Source organism: Mauremys mutica, chromosome 1, assembly GCF_020497125.1.
Source record: "Mauremys mutica isolate MM-2020 ecotype Southern chromosome 1, ASM2049712v1, whole genome shotgun sequence".
In the NCBI taxonomy this organism is placed as follows: domain Eukaryota; kingdom Metazoa; phylum Chordata; order Testudines; family Geoemydidae; genus Mauremys; species Mauremys mutica.
This window is the reverse complement of record NC_059072.1, coordinates 359,353,960-359,381,363: the sequence shown is the minus strand read 5'-3', so window position 1 is coordinate 359,381,363 and position 27,404 is coordinate 359,353,960. Positions and strand designations below refer to the sequence as shown.

General features: G+C 46.8%; 3 protein-coding genes across 4 annotated transcripts; 2 read left to right on the top strand and 1 right to left on the bottom strand.

Annotated features, from left to right (window-relative positions):
* Positions 1-5,013: 5,013 nt before the first annotated feature.
* Positions 5,014-8,470, top strand: LOC123352636 (olfactory receptor 51G2-like). 2 transcript variants are annotated; one of them, XM_044993064.1, is made up of 2 exons: positions 5,014-5,952; positions 8,450-8,470. In XM_044993064.1, exons 1-2 carry the CDS (start codon positions 5,032-5,034, stop codon positions 8,468-8,470), a joined length of 942 nt encoding a protein of 313 aa, XP_044848999.1. In that variant the 5' UTR covers positions 5,014-5,031. The 2 variants fall into 2 exon arrangements, with proteins under 2 accessions (XP_044848999.1, XP_044848989.1); XM_044993054.1 differs by lacking the exon at positions 8,450-8,470 and having other exon boundaries at positions 5,032-5,967.
* A 4,427-nt stretch (positions 8,471-12,897) lies between these two features.
* On the top strand, positions 12,898-13,833 carry LOC123374235 (olfactory receptor 51G2-like). The gene has a single exon (XM_045023971.1). It carries the CDS (start codon positions 12,898-12,900, stop codon positions 13,831-13,833), a length of 936 nt encoding a protein of 311 aa, XP_044879906.1.
* A 10,616-nt stretch (positions 13,834-24,449) lies between these two features.
* On the bottom strand, positions 24,450-25,211 carry LOC123362058 (putative olfactory receptor 52P1). Its single transcript, XM_045002342.1, has one exon. It carries the CDS (start codon positions 25,209-25,211, stop codon positions 24,450-24,452), a length of 762 nt encoding a protein of 253 aa, XP_044858277.1.
* Between the last annotated feature and the right edge of the window lie 2,193 nt (positions 25,212-27,404).

Below are 27,404 nucleotides of genomic sequence, written 5' to 3'. Positions count from 1 at the left end.
TTTCTCCTGCATTTTTGGGCCCCCCCTGTGGTTGGGGGCTCCGTGCCACCACATGGTTTGTTTCATGGTAAATCCACTCCTGGTCATCACTGTTCATATGGTTCCAATTAGTCACATGGCTACCTTGGAGGAGGCTGAGGGGTAATGATGAGGCAGTCGGAGCTGTGATCTTGCTGAAATAAAATAAAATAGAATAATAATATAGGACCTGATTTCTCTCCAGCAGTTCCCTTTGTTGCATTACAATTCCACAAGGCGCCGTACAGGGAAATTTCCCTCGGATTGTTCTGGGGTGGGGGGGCAGTAGGGTTCCCTTCCCTTCTCCCTGAAGAATGAAAAAAGGGACCCAGCATCTAGGAATCCACAAAGTTATGCACAGATCTCAGTGATCTAACCAGGACCAAGCCCAACTAAATCACCCCAGCGATGAGAAGACCTTCCTTCTTCCCCCATGACTGCCTTCTTTTCTTAAGAGCCTTTGGTGATGGATCTTGTCAAAGACTGCCTGAAAGTCCAAGTACACTATGTGCCCTGGATCGCCCGTGCCCACATTTCTCTTGACACACTCAAAGAATTCTAATAGATTGGTGAGGTATGATTTTCCTTTGAAAAGCTGTGTTTATTCTTCCCCAGCAAAGTTAGTTCATCTTTGTGTCTGATCATTCTGTTCTTTACTATAGTTTCAATCAATTAGCCTGGTACTGATGTTAGGCTTACTGGTCTGTATTCCCAGGATCACCTCTGCAGTCTTTTTCAAAAATCAGCATCACAGCTAGTCATCTGGTACAGAGGCTGATTTAAACCATAGGTTACATCCACACTTAGTAGTTCTGCAATTTCATATTTGAGTTCCCTCAGAACTCCTCGGTGAATCCCATCTGGTCCTGGTGACTTATTACTGTTTAATTGATCAGTTTGTTCCAAAACCTCCCATACAGGCACCTCAGTCTGAGACAGTTCCTCTGATTTCCTCTGGTGTGGGATTCTCCCTCACATCCTATGCAGTGAAGACTAATGCAAAAAATTTACTTAACCTCTCTGCAGCAGCCTCACCTCCCTTGAGTGCTCCTTTAGCACCTCAGTCATCCAGTGGCCGTACTCATTGTGTGGCAGGATTCCTGCTTCTGATGTACTTTAAAAAAAATTGCCACAGCCACCAAAAATAATGAGATTTGTTTACAAATAATGTGATTTAAAAACATACTAATGTGGAGTTGGTTTTCATTTGCCTTTGGTGTCTGAGCCTTTCAGGTGCACCTGCTTCAGATTTCCTAGCTTTTCTGCAACGCACTTTTTCAAATAAACTTTTTTTTAAGAAAACTGAAAACGGAGGTTCCTGTGCAGTCTCTTGATTCCAGAAGTTGGGGCTTTAAAAATGACAGGAAATAATGCAAGACTCCCAAGAAAATCTCCAAAGGTGGCGCTGGTGGGCATATTGCAGGCGGAGCACCAACAAACAGAGGAACTGAGAGTGAGTAGACATTTCTGGTCACACAATTCATCAGTGGCAGAGACGTTGTTTCCTTCTGTACTGTGCTACAGAGCCTCCCCTTGTAAGGAACCAAGGTTACACCATAGCCAGCCAGACATGACCGTGACGGGTTCGCAGAGTCACTGGGTACCTGAGGCACAGCTCAGAGGGTCTTTCTTCCTGTTCAGGCATGAGACACGCTCACACCAGGTAGGCAAGGCCATGCACATTCCTCATGGAAATGGGTGTGACCCAGTCCCAGCTCCAAGTGCCTGCTGCTGCTCTCTATTCGGCACAAACAGCTGCCTCCCCCACATCCAGCTACCCCCAAACTTGGTGATGATGGATATTTGGATGCCGGCTGGGAGGTCTATCCAGCGCTACAGCAGCTCTCATTGCTCATGGAGTGGGTGTGGGGGTCAGGATCAGCCCGAGGGGCATCGCAGCAGGGCTCTGTTGGGCCAGGCAATGCTCTCCAGATCCATCACTCTGAAGCCACGTCCTGATTCCCCCTCTGACTGCCGAGATGCAGGAGGGGCCCAGACCTCCCTCGTCAAAGGGGGCTGTGCTAGTGACAGGCCTCATCACCAAGGGGTGTTGGGAAGGGTTCAGGTTCTCCACCCCGTGACCCAAATTGTCCTTATGAGGCACACAGAGCTGAAATCTCTCTACAGTACTTAGCTCTGAGCCCAATCATTATAGTGTCTGAGCGCCTCGCGGTCTGTAACCCCCTGTGCCAATAAAAATACCTCACTTTATTTTCATTTACTTCCTATTACTTATAATATAGGAGGAGGAGGAAGAAAAACAGGATGAAAATGGGAGGGGGAGATAAGAGAGAATGTTCTTTTCCTTGGCTGGGTCCCAACAGGGGAACCCCAAAATAAAGCCACGCATGGGGCCGCACTAACTCTAAATCTGCCACTGGTTACAACAAGCCCAGATTCCTGGAATAGAGTCTGCAGCAGGGCTGGTGCTGCCGTCCAGTTATGTACCATCACCGCGCATCCCCTGTGATTTGGCCTCCTGCAGTTTGCCATAGGCTGTGACGGGGGTTAAAGCTGGTGCACACAAAGCCAAGCAGCTGAGGCTCCCTGATGGCCAAGTGGCCCCCAAGGGAATGTGCAGACATGCTTCATAAAGACAGTTGCCTCCCTATCTGAACAGATGCTGCCTGCTGCCCGTGTAACCTCTCCGATGACTCCTTGTCCTTTAGGGTGAAAAACCTTCGGTGTCAGTGGCTCCCCTTCTAGCAGGAATTGGGTATGTTGGCAGGTTTCACTGTCTTTACAATGTGAAGTGAAGGGGAAACGCTGCGAGCAGTTTCCATTTGCAGATGTTCTGTGCAGCGGTAGAGGGCTCTCAGCTGGGCTGTTGGGCAGGTGGGAGGGCAGCACTAGGTAGCTTGGGAACCCCACCCCTATATCTACCCATGCTCCATGGTGGGCTGTTCAAGCTACACAGAAATCTGACATTCAAAGCGAGCTGAGAGTATCAAAATCCTGATGCCCTGCATCAGGGTTTCTCAATCAGTCCTATTTGTAAAGGTGCCTTGTGCTCTTGGCTCAATCCTACCAGGGGCTGAGTGAGAGGAGAACCCACAGAATATCAGTGACTAGTTCCCAAATCACCTCAGGTTTATTTGCTCCTGGAAATTTGATCAGCAAATGCATTTTCAAGGTTTTATTGTCTGGCTCGATTGTGAACGCAGGAATTCAGAGCCGTGGTAAGACGTCCGATCGGGCGTATGTCTGTTTCCTGACTGGCCGAGGACTCTAGAATCTCTGCCCTGTAGAGACCCCTCAAAGTTACAGGGCTACCGGCATCTCTGTCCTCTCTCTGGTTTCCCAGTGCCATTTACTCCCTGGCTCAATTGTGAATTCAGGAATTCAGAGCTGCAGATACACCGGATATAGTCTACAGACTGACAGAGCAGAACCTACGGAGAACCAGTCAGCTATTAACCCAGGGACAGAGGAGCTCCTAGACTTTTGTTTCCTGAGAAGCGACTGAATGAGGGCTGAGACCGCTGCAATCTTTTCAGTTTTTGAGGAAACCAAGATGACAGATGTTACATTTTAAGGCCCACTCTATCCTGAGAAATCATCTCTGAAAGTAGATCAGAGGGGTAAGAATGGGTTGACTTGTGTGTACTAAATTACAGATGTGTAAATGTTATGTCAAAGCTTCTCATTGTAATACAAATATTACAACTCAAACTTTCAAGATATGCCTGTATATTGAAAGCCAGCAGCAGAGTTGTTGGAATCTCTACAGGAAGGAGCAGGGGTAACTTTACTGCTTAATGTCTTTTGCTTTAGAAACTATTTCAGACGTGCTCCACATACTGTGTGCAATGGGTTTGTGCTATTAACTCTTTGTTCAGTGAACAGTTGTGTGATACTGTCTCCTGGTAACCAACCAGAAGTTGGTTCTAACACTTACATTCAAGGTCATGTACACAATCCCTCTGCAATACCTCTCTAAGCCTCTGTTTCAGTAGTATAGAGCTGAGGTGCAGGAAAGAGGAGTGTTATAGTGGTTGTATGAAATTTACACACATCACCTCTTACACGAGCATGGAAGAAGTAACTTGGACACTCAACTGGATATAAAGGGAAACCTAGTGTTTGCACTAGTCATACCGTGAGGATGAAGAGAAGCCGGTAGGATGATCAACATCTCTGGATTCAGACAACACTATTCAGGCAAAGCACTTCAGCTTCTCTTGGAGGGATTCTTGGGGCTCAGATTGTATCACTGGGAGTATTTGGTAAAGGAAAGTCAATAGAACTCAGTTCTGATCAAATTTACACATTTAAATGTGGAATGATGTAGTTGAAGTCACCATTATTGAATTAAGAACCTGGCCCTAAGAATTTATCCCATGTACCTTAAGAAACAGTGGCATAATTTCGACTCTCGGTAGGTGAGAAAATAATATATAATGAGGCAATGAAAGACGTTTATGAATAGCTTCTATGCAGGGCAGATAAATATAATGACCATTTTCACCATGCACTTGACATGTATTTACATACATGTCATGATACAATGGGCCACAATCAGAAGTTAAGAGCCAGAAAGGGTGTCTGTGTGCAGGTCACAATTGTAAAATCACACTGTGCTCAAGTAGGCTGCGGAACTCAAAGCCACAAGATATCAATGGGGCCAAGAGCTTAGAACCTTTCAAAGAGTGACTGGATGTGTATATGGATAACCAGAAAATCCAATTCCAGTATTGAGGATTGTTTTTAAAAGTCTTGGAAGGGCCCACAGCCTTCCTGATTTACACCACAAAATATGTCGTACTAGTGGGTGTTGAGGGAAACTTTTCCTGGGAGCAGGTTATCTCATAGCTGCTTATTGCAGGGCTTCTTCCACCTTCTATCAGTAGTGTAAATCCAAGACTATGTTTTTACTGATCTTCCTTGAGCTCCTGGGAGTCTCTAGTATTGCACAGAAAGCAGAATGATGTCTCTTTATATATCATCTAGTCACCTGTTCTTTTTCCTTTCAGGAAGGAAAGTCCAAAGCTCCTGGAATCTGCCCAATACATTATGTCAGCTGTGAATGACACCAAACTCAAATCTGCAATGTTCCTTCTCACCGGGATACCTGGGCAGGAAGACGTCCATCTCTGGATCTCTGTCCCCTTCTGCTTCATTTATGTTTTTTCAGTATTGGGAAATTCAGTCATTCTGTTCATTATAAAAACAGATCCAAGCCTTCATGAGCCCATGTACATTTTCCTGTCCATGTTGGCCGTCACAGATCTTGGCTTATCGATATCCACCATCCCGACAATATTGGGCATGTATCTGTTTAACTCTAGGGAGATCAGCCTCGATGCCTGTTTTGCCCAGCTGTTCTTCATCCACTCATTTGCATTCACTGAATCCTCCATACTCTTGTTGATGGCATTTGACCGCTTTCTGGCGATCTCTAACCCACTGAGATATGCTTCCATCTTAACCCTGCCGAGAGTATCTAAGATGGGACTGGTGTGTGTGGTAAGAGGGGTGGCCGTATCATTCCCATTCCCCTTTCTCCTGAAACGGTTCCAATACTGTCGAGTCAACGTCCTCTCCCATTCCTACTGTCTGCACCAGGATGTCATGAATTTGGCTTGTTCAGATATCACAGTCAACTACATCTATGGCTTGTTTCTTACAATCTTCACGGTGGGATTGGATTCACTGCTCATTTTCCTCTCTTATGTGATGATCCTCAAAACTGTGCTGAGTGTTGCATCACACACACAGTGCCTCAGGGCCCTGAACACCTGCGTCTCCCATCTCTGCGCCGTCCTGCTCTTCTACACGCCAGATATCGGCTTGGGTTTGATACACAGATTGGGGAAGGGCTCTTCTCCCTTACTACAGATTGTCCTGGGCTACATCTACCTGCTTATCCCACCCCTGATGAACCCAATCGTGTACACTGTGAAAAGCAAACACCTTCGTGCGAGGATAATCAGAGTGTTTGTCAAGTGAAATGTCATTACTGGCTCCAAAGCTGCTAAACTGGGAGATGAAAAACACCGGCCACCTGTTCCTTGATGGACTCTTACATCTGAGCAACATGAGCTACTGAGCTCCATTCTGTAGAGAGAGGTTCAGACAGGGTTTAAGGCCCAGAGCATCGGAATAGAGGCTGGTGAGGCAGGACAGCTCACTGGGGGATGGAGACCAAGGCAGTCAGCAGCATTTACAAAGGGCTTTTCTACACTACCAAGTTTTGTTGATGTATGTAACTGATTCCATTTAACCAATTCCAGCTCTCGTCTATATTTCTTTCTTTTTATGAATAAACCTGCAGATTTTAGATTCTAAAGGATTGGCAACGGCGTGATTGGTGGGTAAGATCTGATATGTATATTGACCTGGGTGTTGCATAAAGCAACCTTCCCGGAGCTATGTGCTGGCCTGGCCCCTGCCCTGCAGCACGTGGACACCAGAATGAGAGCTGCCCTTTCAGCAGAGAAGTGTGTTGCAATTAATCTTTAATAATGGCGATATCCCTGTCCCCTAGAACTGGAAGGGACCCTGAAGGGTTATTGAGTCCAGCCCCCTGCCTTCACTAGCAGTACCCAGTAGTGATTCTGCCCCAGATCCCTAAGTGGCCCCCTCAAGGATTGATCTCACAACACGGCATTTAGCAGGACAATGCTCAAACCACTGAGCTATCCCTCCCCACCCCATTGCTGTGTGGGAGCTGGCGAATCCAGAATGTTACCGGTCAGTTGCAAATCAATTTGGAGTGGGGAAGTCCACTGTTGGGGCTGTATTACTCCAAGCGTGCAGGGCAATAAATCGCATCCTGCTACGGAAGACCGTGCTGCTGGGAAATGTGCATGAAATAGTGGATGGCTTTGCAGAGATGGGTTTCCCTAACTGTGGCGGTGCAATTCATGGCACACAAATTGCAATTTCAGCGCCAGACCACCTTGTATCAGAGTACATCAATAGGAAGGGATACTTCTCCATGGTGGGAGGGAGTTTTGGGGTCATGCTCTGGGAGGAAGTTTGGGTTTGGGATGTGGGCTCTGGGATGGGATAGGTGGTTGGTGTGTGGGAGGGAGTGCAGGGATCGGGCTCTGGGAGGAGTTTAAGTGCGGGTTGTGGGCTCTGGGCTGGGCTGGGATAGAGGGTTGGGGTGTGGGAGGGGGTGCGGGGGCTCAGGATCTGGGAGGTGGTTTGGGTGCGGGGTGCAGGCTCTGGGCTGAGCCAGGGGGTTGGGGTGTGGGAGGGGGTGTGGGGGTCGGGATCTGGGAGGAAGGTTGGGTGCGGGGTGCAGTCTCTGGGCTGAGCCACGGCATTGGGGCACAGGAGGGGGTCACAGGGTGGCACTTCCCGAGGTTGATGCAGCTCCCAAAGTGACTGGCATTCACACCCCTCTGGCAGCGGATCCTAGGCGGGGGGGTGGTAGGGGCAGGGGGCTGCAGTTCCTGGCCAATAGGAGCTGTGGAGTCGGTGCTCGGGGTGAGGGCAGCGCATGGTGACACCCACCCCAAGGGCTGCAGGGACATGCCGGCCGCTTCTGGCAGCGGGGTGGAGCAAGGGAGGCAGGGTGGACAGGGAGCCGCCTAGCCCTGGCCTGCTGTGCTGCTGCTGGAACGTCTGTGTGTGCCCCTGGAGGGGAGGGGCACCGGGTCTCTGGGGCAGGGGCAGCGCACAGAGCTGCCTCCCACCCCGCTCCAGGGGTGCGCAGAGACCTGTCAGCAGTCTGCCGCTTATGGGTGTGGCATGGGGCCAACAGCCACAGCATGCAAGCAGGCTGCCTGCCTGAGCCCCGCTAAGCTGCTGCCGAGGACTCGGGGGCAGGCTGTCAGATGAGATTTCTCCTGCATTTTTGGGCCCCCCCTGTGGTTGGGGGCTCCGTGCCACCAGATGGTTTGTTTCATGGTAAATCCACTCCTGGTCATCACTGTTCATATGGTTCCAATTAGTCACATGGCTACCTTGGAGGAGGCTGAGGGGTAACGATGAGGCAGTCGGAGCTGTGATCTTGCTGAAATAAAATAAAATAGAATAATAATATAGGACCTGATTTCTCTCCAGCAGTTCCCTTTGTTGCATTACAATTCCACAAGGCGCCGTACAGGGAAATTTCCCTCGGATTGTTCTGGGGTGGGGGGGTGGCAGGGTTCCCTTCCCTTCTCCCTGAAGAATGAAAAGAGGGACCCAGCATCTAGGAATCCACAAAGTTATGCACAGATCTCAGTGATCTAACCAGGACCAAGCCCAACTAAATCACCCCAGCGATGAGAAGACCTTCCTTCTTCCCCCATGACTGCCTTCTTTTCTTAAGAGCCTTTGGTGATGGATCTTGTCAAAGACTGCCTGAAAGTCCAAGTACACTATATGCCCTGGATCGCCCGTGCCCACATTTCTCTTGACACACTCAAAGAATTCTAATAGATTGGTGAGGTATGATTTTCCTTTGAAAAGCTGTCTTTATTCTTCCCCAGCAAAGTTAGTTCATCTTTGTGTCTGATCATTCTGTTCTTTACTATAGTTTCAATCAATTAGCCTGGTACTGAAGTTAGGTTTACTGGTCTGTATTCCCAGGATCACCTCTGCAGTCTTTTTCAAAAATCAGCATCACAGCTAGTCATCTGGTACAGAGGCTGATTTAAACCATAGGTTACATCCACACTTAGTAGTTCTGCAATTTCATATTTGAGTTCCCTCAGAACTGCTGGGTGAATTCCATCTGGTCCTGGTGACTTATTACTGTTTAATTGATCAGTTTGTTCCAAAACCTCCCATACAGGCACCTCAGTCTGAGACAGTTCCTCTGATTTCCTCTGATGTGGGATTCTCCCTCACACCCTATGCAGTGAAGACCAATGCAAAAAATTTACTTAACCTCTCTGCAGCAGCCTCACCTCCCTTGAGTGCTCCTTTAGCACCTCAGTCATCCAGTGGCCGTACTCATTGTGTGGCAGGATTCCTGCTTTTGATGTACTTTAAAAAAAATTGCCACAGCCACCAAAAATAATGAGATTTGTTTACAAATAATGAGATTTAAAAACATACTAATATGGAATTGGTTTTCATTTGCCTTTGGTGTCTGAGCCTTTCAGGTGCACCTGCTTCAGATTTCCTAGCTTTTCTGCAACGCACTTTTTCAATTAAACTTTTTTTTAAGAAAACTGAAAGTGGAGGTTCCTATGCAGTCTCTTGATTCCAGAAGTTGGGGCTTTAAAAATGGCAGGAAATAATGCAAGACTCCCAAGAAAATCTCCAAAGGTGGCGCTGCTGGGTGTATTGCAGGTGGAGCACCAACAAACAGAGGAAGTGAGAGTGAGTAGACATTTCTGGTCACACAATCCATCAGTGGCAGAGACGTTGTTTCCTTCTGTACTGTGCTACAGAGCATCCTCTTGTAAGGAACAAGCTTACACCACAGCCAGACAGACATGAAAGTGACGGGTTCGCAGAGTCACTGGGTACCTGAGGCTCAGCTCAGAGGGTCTTTCTTCCTGTTCAGGCATGAGACACGCTCACACCAGGTAGGCAAGGCCATGCACATTCCTCATGGAAATGGGTGTGACCCAGTCCCAGCTCCAAGTGCCTGCTGCTGCTCTCTATTCGGCACATCCAGCTACCCCCAGACTTGGTGATGATGGATATTTGGATGCAGGCTGGGAGGTCTATCCAGCGCTACAGCAGCTCTCATTGCTCATGGAGTGGGTGTGCGGGTCAGGATCAGCCCGAGGGGCATCGCAGCAGGGCTCTGTTGGGCCAGGAAATGCTCTCCAGATCCATCACTCTGAAACCACGTCCTGATTCCCCCTCTGACTGCCGAGCTGCAGGAGGGGCCCAGACCTCCCGCGTCAAAGGGGGCTGTGCTAATGACAGGCCTCATCACCAAGGGGGTGTTGGGAAGGGTTCAGGTTCTCCACCCCGTGCCCCAAATTGTCCTTATGAGGCACACAGAGCTGAAATCTCTCTACAGTACTTAGCTCTGAGCCCAATCATTATAGTGTCTGAGCGCCTCGCGGTCTGTAACCCCCTGTGCCAATAAAAATACCTCACTTTATTTTCATTTACTTCCTATTACTTATAATATAGGAGGAGGAGGAAGAAAAACAGGATGAAAATGGGAGGGGGAGATAAGAGAGAATGTTCTTTTCCTTGGCTGGGTCCCAACAGGGGAAACCCCAAAATAAAGCCACGCATGGGGCCACACTAACTCTAAATCTGCCACTGGTTACAACAAGCCCAGAATCCAGGAATAGAGTCTGCAGCAGGGCTGGTGCTGCCGTCCAGTTGTGTACCATCACCGCGCATCCCCTGTGATTTGGTCTCCTGCAGTTTGCCATAGGCTGTGACGGGGGTTAAAGCTGCTGCACACAAAGCCAAGCAGCTGAGGCTCCGTGATGGCCAAGTGGCCCCCAAGGGAATGTGCAGACATGCTTCATAAACACAGTTGCCTCCCTGACTGAACAAATACTGCCTGCTGCCTGCGCAACCTCTCCGACGACTCCTTGTCCTTTAGGGTGAAAAACCTCCGCTGTCAGTGGCTCCCCTTGTACCAGGAATTGGGTATGTTGGCAGGTTTCACTATCTTTACAATGTGAAGTGAATGGGAAAGGCTGGGAGCTGTTTCCATTTGCAGATGTTCTGTGCAGCGGTAGAGGGCTCTCAGCTGGTGCTGTTGGGCAGGTGGGAGGGCAGCACTAGGTAGCTTGGGAACCCCACCCCTATATCTGCCCATGCTCCACGGTGGGCTGTTCAAGCTACACAGAAATCTGACATTCAAAGCGAGCTCAGAGTATGAAAATCCTGATGCCCTGCATCAGGGTTTCTCAATCAGTCCTATTTCTAAAGGTGCCTTGTGCTCTTGGCTGAATCTTGCCAGAGGCTGAGTGAGAGGAGACCCCACAAAATATCAGTGACTAGTTCCCAAATCACCTCAGGTTTATTTACTCCTGGAAATTTGACCAGCAAATGCATTTTCAAGGTTTTATTGTCTGGCTCGATTGTGAACGCAGGAATTCAGAGCCGTGGTAAGAGGTCCGATCAGGCGTATGTCTGTTTCCTGACTGGCCGAGGACTCTAGAATCTCTGCCCTTTAGAGACCCCTCAAAATTACAGGGCTACCGGCATCTCTGTCCTCTCTCTGGTTTCCCAGTGCCATTTACTCCCTGGCTCAATTGTGAATTCAGGAATTCAGAGCTGCAGATACACCGGATATAGGCTACAGACTGACAGAACAGAACCTGCGGAGAACCAGTCAGCTATTAACCCAGGGACAGAGGAGGTACTAGACTTTGTTTGCTGAGAAGCGACTGAATGAGGGCTGAGACCGCTGCAATCTTTTCAGTTTTTGAGCAAACCAAGATGACAGATGTTACATTTTAAGGCCCACTCTATCCTGAGAAATCATCTCTGAAAGTAGATCAGAGGGGTAAGAATGGGTTGACTTGTGTGTACTAAATTACAGATGTGTAAATGTTATGTCAAAGCTTCTCATTGTAATACAAATATTACAACTCAAACATTCAAGATATGCCTGTATATTGAAAGCCAGCAGCAGAGTTGTTGGAAACTCTACAGGAAGGAGCAGGGGTAACTTTACTGCTTAATGGCTTTTGCTTTAGAAAGTATTTCAGAAGTGCTCCACATACTGTGTGCAATGGGTTTGTGCTATTAACCCTTTGTTCAGTGAACAGTTGTATGATACTGTTTCCTGGTAACCAACCAGAAGTTGGTTCTAACACTTACATTCAAGGTCATGTAGACAATCCCTCTGCAATACCTCTCTAAGCCTCTGTTTCAGTAGTATAGAGATGAGGTGCAGGAAATAGGAGTTTTATAGTGGTTGTATGAAATTTACACGCATCACCTCTTACACGAGCATGGCAGAAGTAACTTGGACACTCAACTGGATATAAAGGGAAACCTAGTGTTTGCACTAGCCATACCGTGAGGATGAAGAGAAGCCGGTAGGATGATCTACTTCTCTGGATTCAGACAACACTATTCAGGCAAAGCACTTCAGGTTCTCTTGGAGGGATTCTTGGGGCTCAGATTGTATCACTGGGAGTATTTGTAAAGGAAAGTCAATAGAACCCAGTTCTGATAAAATTTACACATTTAAATGTGGAATGATGTAGTTGAAGTCACCATTATTGAATTAAGAACCTGGCCCTAAGAATTTATCCCATGTAGCTTAAGAGACAGTGGCATAATTTGGACTCTCGGGAGGTGAGAAATTAATATATAATGAGGCAATGAAAGACGTTTATAAATAGCTTCTATGCAGGGCAGATAAATATAATGACCATTTTCACCATGCACTTGACATGTGTTTACATACATGTCATGATACAATGGGCCACAATCAGAATTTAAGAGCCAGGTGTCTGTGTGCAGGTCACAATTGTAAAATCACACAGTGCTCAAGTAGGCTGCAGAACTCAAAGCCACAGGATATCAATGGGGACAAGAGCTTAGAACCTTTCAAAGAGTGACTGGATGTGTATATGGGTAACCAGAAAATCCAATTCCAGTAATGAGGATTGTTTTTAAAAGTCTTGGAAGTGCCCACAGCTTTCCTGATTTACACCACAAAATATGTCGTACTAGTGGGTGTTGAGGGAAATTTTTCCTGGGAGCAGGTAATCTCATAGCTGCTTATTGCAGGGCTTCTTCCACCTTCCACTGAAGCATCTAGAACTGGCCACTAGATACTGAGCTAGATGGACTGAAGGTCTGATCCAGTCTGGCAGTGCCTATCTTCTTATCAGTGGTGTAAATCCAAGACTATATTTTTGCTGATCTTCCTTGAGCTCCTGGGAGTCTCTAGTATTGCACAGAGAGCAGAATGATGTCTCATTATCATCTAGTCACCTGTTCTTTTTCCTTTCAGGAAGGAAAGTCCAAAACTCCTGGAAACTTGCCCTGTACATCATGTCAGCTGTGAATGACACCAAACTCAAAACTGCAATGTTCCTTCTCACTGGGATACCTGGGCAGGAAGACGTCCATCTCTGGATCTCTGTCCCCTTCTGCTTCATTTATGTTTTTTCAGTATTGGGAAATTCAGTCATTCTGGTCATTATAAAAACAGATCCAAGCCTCCATGAGCCCATGTACATTTTCCTTTCAATGTTGGCCATCACAGACCTTGGCTTATCGATATCCACCATACCGACAATATTGGGCATATATCTGTTTAACTCTAGGGAGATCAGCCTCGATGCCTGTTTTGCCCAGCTCTTCTTCATCCACTCATTTGCATTCATTGAATCCTCCATACTCTTGTTGATGGCATTTGACCGCTTTGTGGCGATCTCTAACCCACTGAGATATGCTTCCATCTTAACCCTGCCGAGAGTATCTAAGATGGGACTGGTGTGTGTGATAAGAGGGGTGGCCGTATCATTCCCATTCCCCTTTCTCCTGAAACGGTTCCAATACTGCCGAGCCAACGTCCTTTCCCATTCCTACTGCCTGCACCAGGATGTCATGAAGCTGGCTTGTTCAGATATCACAGTCAACTACATCTATGGCTTGTTTCTTACAGTTTTCACGGTGGGGTTGGATTCACTGCTCATCTTCCTCTCTTATGTGATGATCCTCAAAACAGTGCTGAGCGTCGCGTCCCACAGGGAGTGCCTCAGGGCCCTGAACACCTGCGTCTCCCACCTCTGCGCCGTCCTGCTCTTCTACACACCAGATATCGGCTTGTCTTTTATACACAGATTGGGGAAGGGCTCTTCTCCCTTACTGCAGATTGTCCTGGGCTACATCTACTTGCTCGTCCCACCCCTGATGAACCCAATCGTGTACAGTGTGAAAAGCAAACACCTTCGTGCGAGGATAATCAGAGTGTTCGTCAAGTGAAAGAGCATTGCTGGCTCCAGCACTGCTGACCTTGGAGATGAAAAACACCGGCCACCTGTTCCTTGATGGACTCTTACATCTGAGATGATATGAGCTACTGTTCTCTACGCTTTAGAGAGGTTCAGACAGGGTTTAAGGGCTGTAAAGATAGTAGAAGAGCTGGTGATGGAGGACAGCTTACTGGGGGATGGAAACCAAGGCAGTCAGCATCATTCACAAAGGGCTTGTCTACACTACCAAATTTTGTCGATGAAACTAATGTTGACATGAAAAAAATCGACAAAAGCTAAGTCACCAAAGTGAATCTATATTTGCTTCCACTGTCAACAGATTGTGTCCACATTCAAGGCACCATTGACACCAGCGTGAGCAATGCTCTGTGAGTATGTATCCCACAGTGCCTGGTGACACCACTGTGATGTTGCACCCCATAATGCTTTGTGGAAATATGCTTATGAATGTAAATATGACACAACTGGAATATGTTCTATGCTACAAATGCCATGTAACATATCTCTGTACAGGTTATGATCTACTGAATATATTCATCCTATTTGTATGCATGTGTCATTTTTGTATTCAGTTATGAATATTGGCTGTGTACTTGTTTGATTTTAAGTAGCCTTAGTAAGGCATTTGGTCAATTTCTTAGGAAAGGAATTTTCAAGTCAAGTGCCCAATCAAGAAACATTTAATGGACAATGGAACCTTGGAAGACTCCAATCAACATTGGTATCGTTTGCGGGTGGAGAGGCTATCTCTTGACTTTGAACTTGGGATGTTCAAGGTAGCATGTGAACAATGGCTTCCACCTGTAAAGTTCTGAGTCACGCATGGTCATGTGACTTGCCCATGTGATTGCAAAACTCCAGCTTGCAGCTGGATTCTGCATAGGAGAGAGGGGTGGGTCTCTACCCACAAGATAAAGTCTATTTAAGCCCCTGGGAGACCCCTCCATTTTGTCTCCAGCTGGCTAAAGGGATAGCTTCTGCACCCCCAAGGATACCAGAAAGAGACTGGAACAAAGGACAGTAACCACAGGGGTGTGAGTGATTGATGGACCCAGACTAGAAGGAGGCTAGTCTGTAAAAGGAAGCTTACTGGAACATCTCTGAGGGTGAGACTTCATCTGTAATCATTTTCTTACTGTACTAGGTTTAGACTTGTGTGTTTTATTTCATTTTGCTTGGTAATTCATTTTGTTTTGTCTGTTATTACTTGGAACCACTTAAATCCTACTTTCTATATTTAATAAAATCACTTTTTACTTATTAATTAACCCAGAGTATGTGTTAATACCCGGAGGAGCAAACAGCCGTGCATATCTCTCTATCAGTGCTATAGAGGGCGAACAATGTATGAGTTTACCATGTATAAGCTTTATACGGGGTAAAACAGCTTTATTTGTGGTTTGGACCCCCATTAGGAGCTGGGCATCTGAGTGTTGGAGACAGGAACACTTCTTAGGCTGTTTTCAGTTAAACCCGCAGCTTTTGTGGGGCGTTGTTCAGACCTGGGGCTGTGTTTATGACAAGCTAGCGTGTCTGGCTCAAACCGGGCAGGGCACTGAAGTCCCAAGGGAAAATGGGCTCGGAGGTAGTCTCAGCACGTCAGTTGGCAGTCCACAAGGGAGTTTCTGTGATCCAACCTGTCACAACCACGTGTTGCTAAGTGTTGTGGAAAGGCAGAAACAGAGTGTGGCGCATCCTGGGACATGCAAAATGTCTCGTCATGCACTTCTTTGTGTCCCAGCCCTCCAAGGGTTTCTGGCTTCCTTTTCCGCTGTTTTTCCAACTATCAGTCTTTGTAGTGCGCACCAGCATCTGCAGAGAGATAGGATGGATCCTTCACTTCTCTCCTATGCACTGTTAACTGTCGTGAGGATATCGCGCATGGCAGCACAGTTACTCACGAAGTTACTGACAGAGGGCGACTCATAGGTGCCCAACATTCTGCCTGATATGGACAGCAGCAACTTCTCAGTGCTTTTGGCATTCACAGAGCAGCTGCATACGGTAGACCAGGTTTCGGCAACCTTTCAGAAGTGATGTGCCGAGTCTTCATTTATTCACTCTAATTTGAGGTTTCGCGTGCCGGTAATACATTTTAACTTTCTTAGAAGGTCTCTTTCTATAAGTCTATAATATATAACTCAACTATTGTTGTATGTAAAGTAAATAAAGGTTTTTTAAATGTTTAAGAAGCTTTATTTAAAATTAAATTAAAATGCAGAGCCCCCCCGGACCAGTGGCCAGGACCTGGGCAGCATGAGTGCCACTGAAAGTCAGCTTGTGTGCTGCCTTCGGCACGCATGCCATAGGTTGCCTACCCCTGTTATAGTCTTTTTTCTCTGTTGAAGTCTATGGATTTTTCTGTGTCAGTTTATGACCGGTTACTCCTTAATTGGTGTTATCTTGTGATGTTAACTTTCCAAAACACCTCCCAGACGGTCATCCTCTCCCGGATTTGATTTAATCAATCATCTTTTAGGGGTGCCAGCTTCCACCTCACGGTCGTCAATCTGCCCTTCCTCAATCATGGATGCGCATTGATGGTTCTCTGGCATCAATAAGTCTCGATAAGTGTCTTTGCTCCTCCCTTCTTGACCATCTGGTTAACAGTGGCATTCACACCTTATCTTTTCCTGATGCATGTATTGCTCATTCACACAAACAGTCTTTTACAGAGACCTTTGAGAATACAAACAGCAGTATTTTATATTGAGCAAAAGACATTGTAAATGAAGCCTTCCTAAATCTTCTAATCAAAACAATTTACATTGGGGCCCAGGCCTTCAACGTTTCTCTAATCTAATTAACAGAGACACAATACAAGATCCTGTCTCTTACTAACTAACCTTACAGCAAAAACTAAAAGGGCCTAATTTCTAATGCATATGGGAAACCGGATCCCATAGTCCCAGAGGGTCATTCCTTTCTGCTATTCAACAAGGGTGGCTTGCAGAATGAAATCAAATCATACATTAATTCTTATAGTATTATTATAAAATCCTGCTCCTACAATAGTTCTCTGAAAACATCTACTTAGTGTGCAGCAGCAGTCAAGAAAGCCAACAGAATGTTAGGACCCATTAGGAAAGCCAGGAGCGGTACCACAGTTTTTGCCTCCCTAGGCGGCAGCGCTCCTCCTCTGAGCATTCGGCGGCGGGGGTCCTTCCACTCCACATCTTCGGGGCACTTTGTTGGTGGGTCCCAGAGCGAGTGAAGGACCCACCACTGAATTTCTGCTGAAGACCCGGAGTGGAAGGATCCCCGCCGCCGAATTTCCGCTGAGGGCGGCAAAATGCCACTCCCCCCAAATCCTGCCACCCTAGGCGACCGCCTAGTCACCTAGTCGAAGCACCGGCCCTGAGGAAAGGGATAGATAGGAAGACAGAAAGTATAATAATGCCACTATTTAGTCTCCCACTGTGGATACTACGTGCAGTTCTGGTCTCCTCGTCTCAAAACAGATATATTAGAAATGGAAAATGTATAGAGAAGGGCAACAAAAATGATCAGCTTCCATCTGAGGAAAAATTTAAAAGACTGGGACTTCTCAGGTTGGAAAAGAGATGATAAGAGGGGATATGATAGTGGTCTATAAAATCATGAATGGTATGGAACAAGTGAATACGGAAGTATTGTTTACTCCTTCACATAACACAAGAACCGGGCTTCACCCAAGGGAATTAATAGGCAGCAGGTTTAAAACAAAGAAAGGAAGTACTACACACAGTCAACTTGTGGAACTCATTGCCAAGGGATGTTGTGAAGGCCAAAAATATAATGGGGTTCAAAATCAACTACCGGTAGATAAGTTCATGAAGGATAGGTCTGTCAATGGCTATTATCCAGATGTTCAGGAATGCAACCCCATGTTCTGGGTGTCCCTAGCCTCTGATTGCCAGATGATGGGACTGGACCACAGGAGATGGATCCCTCGATAATAGCCCTGTTCTGTTCTTTCCCTCTGAAGCCCCTTGCATTGGCCTCTGTCATGATACTGGACTAGATGGACCATTTGTCTGACCCAGTATGGCCATTCTTATGTTCTTATCTCAGTCTCCTTTTTCTTCTCTGGTTGCTGGTCCTCATAGCCAACAGGGCCCACATGCCTCACTATCTCAAACAGTCCCTGCCATTGAACCAGTAATTTGAACAGCAAACTTGATAGTAACAACACTCAATCACCCAGTCTGAACACTCGCAGCTAGACCCCTTTGCTCTAGGCCTTCTCTTGTACCTGTTCTTCATCTAGCAAAATTCTTCTAGCAAATGCCCACAAAGTCTTGAGGCAATTTTCTTACCAGACAGCAGTTCAGAGAGAAAACTTGGAGGCTCGAGGCACCTTCCTGATGCAAAATAAGGTAGGGGAAGAGTTGGTCTCAGTGTTTGCAATCCGGGCTACAAACTTCTTTAATGTCGCAATCAAACTTCTGTGAAATCACTCTACCAACCCATCACTTTGGGGATGGTAGATCGACGTTCGTAATGTCTTTACCTTTCGTAGATTGCACAGTTCTTTCATTAGTTGTATAGTGAAATTAGGCCTTTGATCATTAAGGATTTCTTGGAATATTACCACCTGGGAGAGGAATTTCATAAGCTTATTTGTTCATTTGGCTCATAGCCAGGGTTTTAGGACTATGCCTAGAGGGCAATAAACCTGGCCAAGTGCCTTTGTCACCGAACCATGCCTGTGGTCTTTCTTTATGAGTAACATCGAGGTCTGCTGAATTAGCTGGCTGCCTTATCTGTGAATCCTGATAACACTGAAGCTCCAAGGACAGAAGCCCTGAGCAGCCTGAACAGCGTTACAGAGGCAACAACATTCCAGCCTTCAGCACTTAACAACAGCCAGCTGACACTCTGAGCTCAGGGGTGAACAGTTTTACTGTCTGGATCAAGTCAGCAACTGTTGTATCTCCTGCCAAAAGTGTGGCCACTGCCTCAGTGGCTGGGGTTCCACCACTTCCCCATTCACAACAGAGAGTTATTCATAGGCATGGCTAAGGATAATATTATGTAATGGAAATCACGGATTCCGTGACTTTCAGAGACCTCCGTGAAATTCTCCACTTCAGCCCCGGGGCGGCAGTGCCAGAGCTGTCAGCTGACAGGGGCCCCAGATCTCTCAGATCTCATGGGTGGCCAAGGACCCAACAGCTCTCAGCTCCCTGGGTCCCCAGATCTCTGTGTTGCTGGGGCTGTTGTGGGGGCCACGGAGCTGTTAGCTGTGGCGGCAGCATGTGCTGGACCTTCCCTCCTCCAGAAGTGAGGTTCGGGCTCTCATCCTTGTGATCGGGCTTTAATAATCTCTCTGTGAGTCCCCCTGCCTTATTTTTAGTAAAAGTCACAGACGGGTCACGGATGTCCATGATTTTTTGTTTACTGCCTGCGATTTGTCCGTGACTTTAAGTAAAAATAACTCTGACAAAATCTTAACCTTAGTCATGACTGATCATCTGGTTTGCCCCTCGTTCCTGAATTGTGTTGCAGGTCAGGATAGCCACTCCCCGTGTGAACGCATTCCGGATGCTATCAAGGGCTGTGGTTGTTGCACGCCCACTGACCTGGCTGGAAGTGTCCTCCACAGCATCATCTTTTTCTTCCCCTGTTCCTACCAACTCTGCTGGTTCCACGCATACTCTCACTGGGGTGTCAGCTGCCATCTTCTCAGTCAGCTGTTCTCCCCATTCCTTCAGAACTTCACCAAAGTGGTTCCAGTCCTTGTGCAATATGACCAGATAGGCCAGATATTGGAAATAATTTCCCTACTAAGTGTATTCAGGTTGAGCATAACTAAGTTTCCACACAATAATTCCTTTATTAGTCCAAAGGGAACTTGGTGCTGATTACATCCAAAATACAGTTACAAGCAGATACACACTTATGTGTTATATCCTAGCAACCATACAATGATATGCATTAGCTAAATATTCACCTCAGGATCAGGAAATACCTTCCCATCATGGCGTGACTCCAGAGGGGTAAGGAACCCTGACAAAGGAACCCTTAAAAAAATTACTCTTTATAAGAACATAAGAATGGCCATCCTGTGTCAGACCAATGGCCCATCTATCCCAGTATCCTGTCCTGTGACAGTGGTCAATGCCAGGTGCTTCAGAGGGAATGAATAGAACAGGTCATCATCAAGTGATCCACCCCTGTTGCCCCTTCCTGGGTTCTGGAAAACAGAAGCTAGGGACACTTGAAAGCATGGTTTTGTATCCCTCCCCATCCTGGCTAATAGCCACTTATGGACCTATCCTCCATCGATGTATCTAGTTCCTTTTTTAACCCTGTTGTAGTCTTAGCCTTCACAACATCCCCTGGCAAAGAGTTCCACAGGTTGACTGTGAACTCTGGGGTACAGCTGTGAGGACCCACATGAAAGACTCCCTACACTTATTTCTACCAGCTTAGGTTAAAAACTTCCCCAAGGCACAAATCCTTTCCTTGTCCTTTGACAGTATTGCTGCCATCACCAAGTGATTTAGACAAAGATTCAGGAAAAGGACCATTTGGAGTTCCTGTTTCCCCAAAATATCCCCCCAAGCCCCTTCACCCCCTTTCCTGGGGAGTCTTGAGAATAATATACCAACCAATTGACTTTAATAAAAGTACAGACCAGACCCTTTACAGTGAACCTGCAAATGCAGTTTTCTGCTTTCCTTACAGACAGTTTTTCAGTGGTTTGAGAGACCCTGCAGTCACTGGAAATGGAGTAAAATACAGGAAAAATATAGGGAAAAAGCTTCTGTAATACATATAAAGGGAAGGGTAACAACCTTTATGAATGCAGTAACATCAAATCCCTGCTGGCCAGAAGTACAGAATCACTTACCTGTAAGGGGTTAATCAGTTCAATTAACCTAGTTGGCACCTGACCAGAAGGACCAGAAGGGAAAAGAAGACACTTTCAAATCTGGAGGGGGGGGGAGGTTTTCTTTGTGCTCTCTGTTTTGTTCCCTCTCAGGACAAAGAGAGAGACCAAGCAGGTAACCCAGTTCCTAAAAAGGTCATGAACTGATGCATTTAAAATTACAGAAATTGTAAGTAATAGCAAGGAAATGCATTAGATTATCTTTCGTTTCATTCCTGTTTTTTGTAACTTTGAAGCTAAGCTTTGAGGGGAATCCTCTGTGTTTTAAATATTTTTATTTACCCTGTAAAATTACCTTCCATCCTGATTTTACAGAAGTATTTCTTTTACTTTGTTCTTTATAATAAAGTTCTTTTAAGAACCTGATTATTTTTAGTGTCCTAAAAATAAAGTAAAAATGACCATGTCTTGGAATATTCCGACGTAAATGAGAAAGACCAAGACAAAAATATGCTTATTCTAGTGTCCCTAGTTCACTTTTTCTCCTTCTTTGGACTTTGCATCACTTACTCAGCCATGGCATTTGCATGCCTCTGCTCTTTGGTTGATGTCTGGTTCCTATACCTGGCCCAGTTGTGAGACTCCTCCTGCTGCTGGAACACAAAGGGCCAGGAGGCCAGGGCCCACTTTTAAACGTGGTTCAGTTTTTCACTGGCAAACAACAGGTGGTAGGGACCTCAGGGGAGGGGAGGTTGGTCTGTAGGAGAGGAGCACTCAGCAGGCAGTGGGCAAAGGGGCATGGGGAAAGGAGAGTGGAGGAGAGGAAGGATTTAGTGAGCAGGGGAGTGGAGAAGAGGAAGGACACAGCTAATGGCAGGTGAGGGGAGCATGAGGGAGCGGGATGGAGGACAGGAAGGACTCAGCGAGCTGCAGGTAGTGGAGGAGAGGAGGGAGTTTGGACTAGAGTCAACACCGTGGGGAACGGAGGGCCCCACGGGCCGGTGGAGGAGGGGAGAGGCTCGGTGAGTAGTGGGCTGTGGGAGCCTCTCAGGGGAGGAGAGGAAGGATTCAGCGAGGAGCAAAGGGGGCCTCAGCAGAGAGGCAGAGCAGGGACAAGAAGAGATGGATCATGGGTGGGGCAATGGGGAAAAAGCGGGAGGGGTCATCAGGGGTGGAGCGCAGGCCAGGTGTCCCCTCTCTCAAAGGTGGCGGGTTGGGAGCTGCATGGTCTAGGGCGGTTTAGCCTACCCTGGCCTATTATACCTGCTGCCTACCCGGGCCACTTCCTACCACTTCCCTGCAAATGTCCCAAGGTCTCCATCCGGGGTAAAGCAGCATGAAAGGTGTCTGCTCACCCCAAGGAACCTTCTTGTGGTTGCACGTAACAAGGTCTTACTCCTTTTTTCTCAGGCAGCAACTGCCTCTTTCTGTGGTATGGCTGAACCTCTGAAGGACAGCTCAGTCCCGGGCTCTCCCCTGCTGGAGTAGTCCAATGAGCAAATAAAGGGGATCAATCAAGTCCAGCATTCATATGAGAGATTAGTGCTTCCCTCTCAGGCTGTCCCTGCAGCAGGCCCTCCCTTCCCTCACAAAGGGACCTTTGGGCAGTTGCCTTCCCTCAGCTCATCTCCCCTGGAGCTGCTGGTAGCAGGTCTGCTCTCCTCACTGGTCTGCCACAAAACAAGCTGCTCCCCTGACTTTTTGCCTTTCTCAAGCACTTCTCTTCAGACGTGATTTCTCTTTCCATTTGCCTGTTAATTTACTTGCTGAACATTTGGCTTCTTTTAATTCAATTTGAAATGTAGCTACAAACTCATTGGCTTTGGGAAGTAATCCTGCTGCTTCGTATACATCTCTGTCTTTAGATTGTAGCCGTTTTGAACCAGCATTTACCGTTTCCAGAATCTTCCTTCGGAGCAGAATGAGACAAACAGAACTAAATTTTTTCATTAATTTCTTTAATGCTGGAGGCTTGTTAATTTTAACAGCATTTTTTCTCAGGCGAATTACTTCTATGGGTGTGTCTATTGTGCCTAAATACTGAAATCTGAGAGGAAGGAGTGACTCATACCGGTTGCTGATAAATTGTCTAGTCAATTCCTTGACCAAGCTTTCATTTGTTATGAAATATTCATATGTTCAAGAGGCCAAATAAACAATGTCAGGTTTACTGCTCTAACCCCATAATAAAATAGTACAGGAAAAAGCTTTTACCCGATACCAGTCTCTGGGAAGCCATCTCGTGCAGTGATGTTACATTCACCTTACTCAGAAAGTGCACTCCCCGAAGTTACACATTTCAGATTTTATCATGTATACGAAGATTTCATAAGTTACACATCACTAAAATCCAAGCCATCTGTTTGTCCCAGTTCCCTAATGTAAGTGGGGAACTATTGTTGGGAACTTTCCTGGCTTTTACATTACCTCAGGGGAATTCGCTGAGGAAAAGGTCTGAGTCCCCACTCCCTTTTCCCACAGGCCTGCCTGACCTCAAGGACTCTCCTGTGTGGCAGAATCCTCATAATGGTGACACGGCAGAGCCCAGGATTCCTGGGATGCTAAACCCCCTGTCTCATCATGGTCACTTAGGACAGAGGCTAGGGTGTCCCCACTCCAGGGTACTCTCTTCACACCGGATGCTTCCCTGACCCACCGATCACTAAATTAAGTTCAAACCAAATATAATGTATTAAACATCAACTGTAAGAACAATGAACGAAAAATGGGAAACGTTCATGAAAACAAGAAACCTCGCTCTGTGGGCATGGAGATATCACAAAGAGCCCTCTCTGGGACGTAAGGAAAGTTCAGAATCTGTTCCACTCCAAAATCAGCTGTGCAAAGCAGTAAGTTATTTTTACTCAAAGGTGATGTAGTAGTTAAATACAGCAGTCCAGTTCTCAAAAACACACGGTTTCACAACTCTCACCAGTAAGTTCTAGTAGAATATCTTCAATTCCTACAGCAGCTTTACTATATTAGGACTTTCCAACTGAAACATTAGGATTATCCTCTGGGTTTCCTGATGGATTCAACGTAGAAAAATCAGGCAAATTTTGCTCACCGGATCACTGTACATATGATAAAGAAGTTCAGCATTGCCATTTCTTACTTTTTCTCTTTGGCTATTTGAAAGTGTAGCTTCTGTTTGTAAAACTGAACAAGAACCATGACCACACAGGGACTAATGGAAAACCACTTTGCATCAAAATGCTACAGTATTTTATGGCAGTCTTAGGACAGGTCTACACTACAGCTGGGATCGATCCACCAGCAGTCAATTTAGCAGGTCTAGTAAAGACCCACCAAATCAACTGCAGATCACTTTGAAGTCAACCCCCAATGAGAAGAGTAAGATAAGTCGACGGGAGATTTTCTCCCATCGCCTGCCCCGTGGTGTAGACCCCGTGTTAGCTTGATCTAAAGTACGTCGACTCCAGCTACGTTATTCACATAGTTGGAGTTGCAGAGAGTAGGTTCACTTACCGCGGTAGTGTAGACATAGCCTTGGAGTCACGGAAAGGCTGAGTAACAGGGTGTGTGGGGATGGAAGCTGATGGGTGACAATGAAAGAGGTCAGGTGATGGTCAGAGAGAGGGAACTCAGCAATGGAAAGAGCAGTGCTTAGTGATGGAGTGATAGGGTATTCTGTGAGAGGAACTTCTCAGACTGTGAACTTCCACAATGCTTAGCTCAACCAAACTGGGACAGGGCACCCTTGATTAATGAGGAGATGTGCTTTCCCCCTCTTGTCACACAGGTTTCAGGTCAGTGGCCCCAGGCGATCACCTTCTGCAGCAGGTGTATTTACCTACTTTGTCACGAAGCTCTTTAGTTTTGACCCCATAAATGATAGGGTTGAGCATGGGAGGGATGAGGAGATAGAGGTCAGCCAAGATGATGTGAACATGGGGTGCGATGCCTTGACCGAACCGGTGTGTGAGATTGGAGAAGAGGCCAGGGGTATAATATGTCAGCATCACACAGATGTGGGCTGTGCAGGTGTTGAGGGCTTTCCAGTGGGCATTCTTAGAGGAGATTCTGAGGACGGCCCTGATGATCAGACCGTAGGACAGGGCAATGAACGTCAGGTCAAACCCATTGATTACAAACGTTAGCACCATGGCATATATCCTGGTGACTGTGGTGTCCCCACACACCATCTTGAACACAGCTATGTACTCACATTGCGTATGGGGGATAATGCGGTTGGCACAGAATGGCTGCTGACTCATGAGCAGGGATAGGGGCAGAATGAAGAGAACAGCTCTTATCAAACCTACAAGCCCGAGCTTAGCTAGTCGTGCATTGCTGAGGATGGTGGCGTATTTCAGAGGGTTACATATGGCAACGTAGCGATCGAAGGCCATTGTCACGAGGGTGCTTGAGTGCATCACAGAAACTGTGTGGAGGAAGAACATCTGGGTGAGGCAGCCAGCTTCAGTAATGCCTTTCAAATTGAACCAAAATATACACAGTGCCTTTGGCACGACAAAGGTAGGTGTGGCGATGTCTGTGAGCGCCAGCATGCAGAGCAGCAGGTACATCGGCTTGTGCAGGGTCTGCTCCTTACCTACAACAGACAGAAGCGTGAAATTTCCCAAGAGGCTGATAATGTAGAACACAGAGAAAGGGATGGAAATCCAGATGTGGGCAGCCTCCAGGCCAGGGATGCCCATTAAGATGAATGTTGAAGGGTCAGAGGGGGTGAGGTTGAAAGCTGCCATGAGGTGGTTGATGCGTTGATATGACTCAGAAATGCTCAAGGTGCCTGTGAAGAGAGAGAAGCACAGAGAGGGAGTTACATGCTTTATACCAAATAGGACGGTAAATATTTTATTGTTATTAACAATCTAGGAGTCCTCTTGAGCGGGGAGTGAAGAACCACCGATGATGTCACTTCCTGCTTTATATAGCTTTAGCATATGGCGGGAACCCTTTGTTTCAAAACTTGGTTCCCAGACCAGTTTGTGGGAAAATTACAGACCCCCCAAGATGGAATCCAGAGTTATGGGGCCTGGTCACATGTCCTTGTAGAGTCATAGCATCCATTACTTATAGGCTGTCTGATGCATTCTCAGGTGGGAGATAAGTTTCTCTTCAGGCCTATTGTTTCCCCCAATGGCTCATTGCCCTGAATAGGCCCTTCCCAACCAGCTATCTAGACTGAAAGCATATTGCCTAGTGGGTGTTACACAGAGGAAGCTACATTTGAAATACAGATAAGTAGTCAAGTATCAGAGGGGTAGCCGTGTTAGTCTGGATCTGTAAAAGCAGCAAAGAATCCTGTGGCACCTTATAGACTAACAGACGTTTTGGAGCATGAGCTTTCGTGGGTGAATACCCACTTCGTCGGACGCAAGTAGTGGAAATTTCCAGGGGCAGGTATATATATGCAAGCAAGAAGCAAGCTAGAGATAACGAGGTTAGTTCAATCAGGGAGGATGAGGCCCTGTTCTAGCAGTTGAGGTGTGAAAACCAAGGGAGGAGAAACTGGTTCTGTAATTGGCAAGCCATTCACAGTCTTTGTTTAATCCTGAGCTGATGGTGTCAAATTTGCAGATGAGGCAGAGTTGGCATCGAGGTTTGTTGCATGGATTGGTTCCTGAGCTAGAGTTACTATGGTGTGGTGTGCAGTTACTGGTGAGAATATGCTTCAGGTTGGCAGGTTATCTGTGGGCGAGGACTGGCCTGCCACCCAAGGCCTGTGAAAGTGTGGGATCATTGTCCAGGATGGGTTGTAGATCCCTGATGATGCGTTGGAGGGGTTTTAGCTGGGGACTGTATGTGATGGCCAGTAGAGTCCTGTTGGTTTCTTTCTTGGGTTTGTCTTGCAGTAGGAGGCTTCTGGGTACACGTCTGGCTCTGCTGATCTGTTTCCTTATTTCCTTGTGCGGGTACTGTAGTTTTGAGAATGCTTGGTGGAGATTTTGTAGGTGTTGGTCTCTGTCTGAGGGGTTAGAGCAGATGCGGTTGTACCTCAGTGCTTGGCTGTCGATAATGGATCGTGTGGTGTGCCCGGGATGGAAGCTGGAGGCATGAAGGTAGGCATAGCGGTCGGTAGGTTTTCAGTATAGGGTGGTATTAATGTGACCATCACTTATTTGCACCGTGGTGTCTAGGAAGTGGACCTCTTGTGTAGATTGGTCCAGGCTGAGGTTGATGGTGGGGTGGAAGCTGTTGAAATCATGGTGGAATTTTTCCAGAGTCTCCTTCCCATGGGTCCAGATGATGAAGATGTCATCAATGTAGCGTAGGTAGAGAAGGGGCGTGAGTGGACGGGAGCTGAGGAAGCATTGTTCCAGGTCGGCCATAAAAATATTGGCATATTGTGGGGCCATGCGGGTGCCCATAGCGGTGCCACTGATCTGGAGATATATATTGTCATCAAATTTGAAATAGTTGTGTGTGAGGATAAAGGCACAGAGCTCAGCAACCAGGTGTGCTGTGGCATCATCAGGGATACTGTTCCTGACAGCTTGTATTCCATCAGTGTGTGGGATGTTTGTGTAGAGAGCCTCTACATCCATGGTGGCTAGGATGGTGTTTTCTGGAAGGTCACCAATGCATTGTAGTTTCCTCAGGAAATCAGTGGTGTCACGGAGATAGCAGGGAGTGCTGGTGGCATAGAGTCTGAGTAGAGAGTCCACATATCCAGACAGTCCTTCAGTGACAGTGCCAATGCCCGAGATGATGGGGCATCCAGGATTTCTGGGTTTGTGGATCTTGGGTGGTAGATA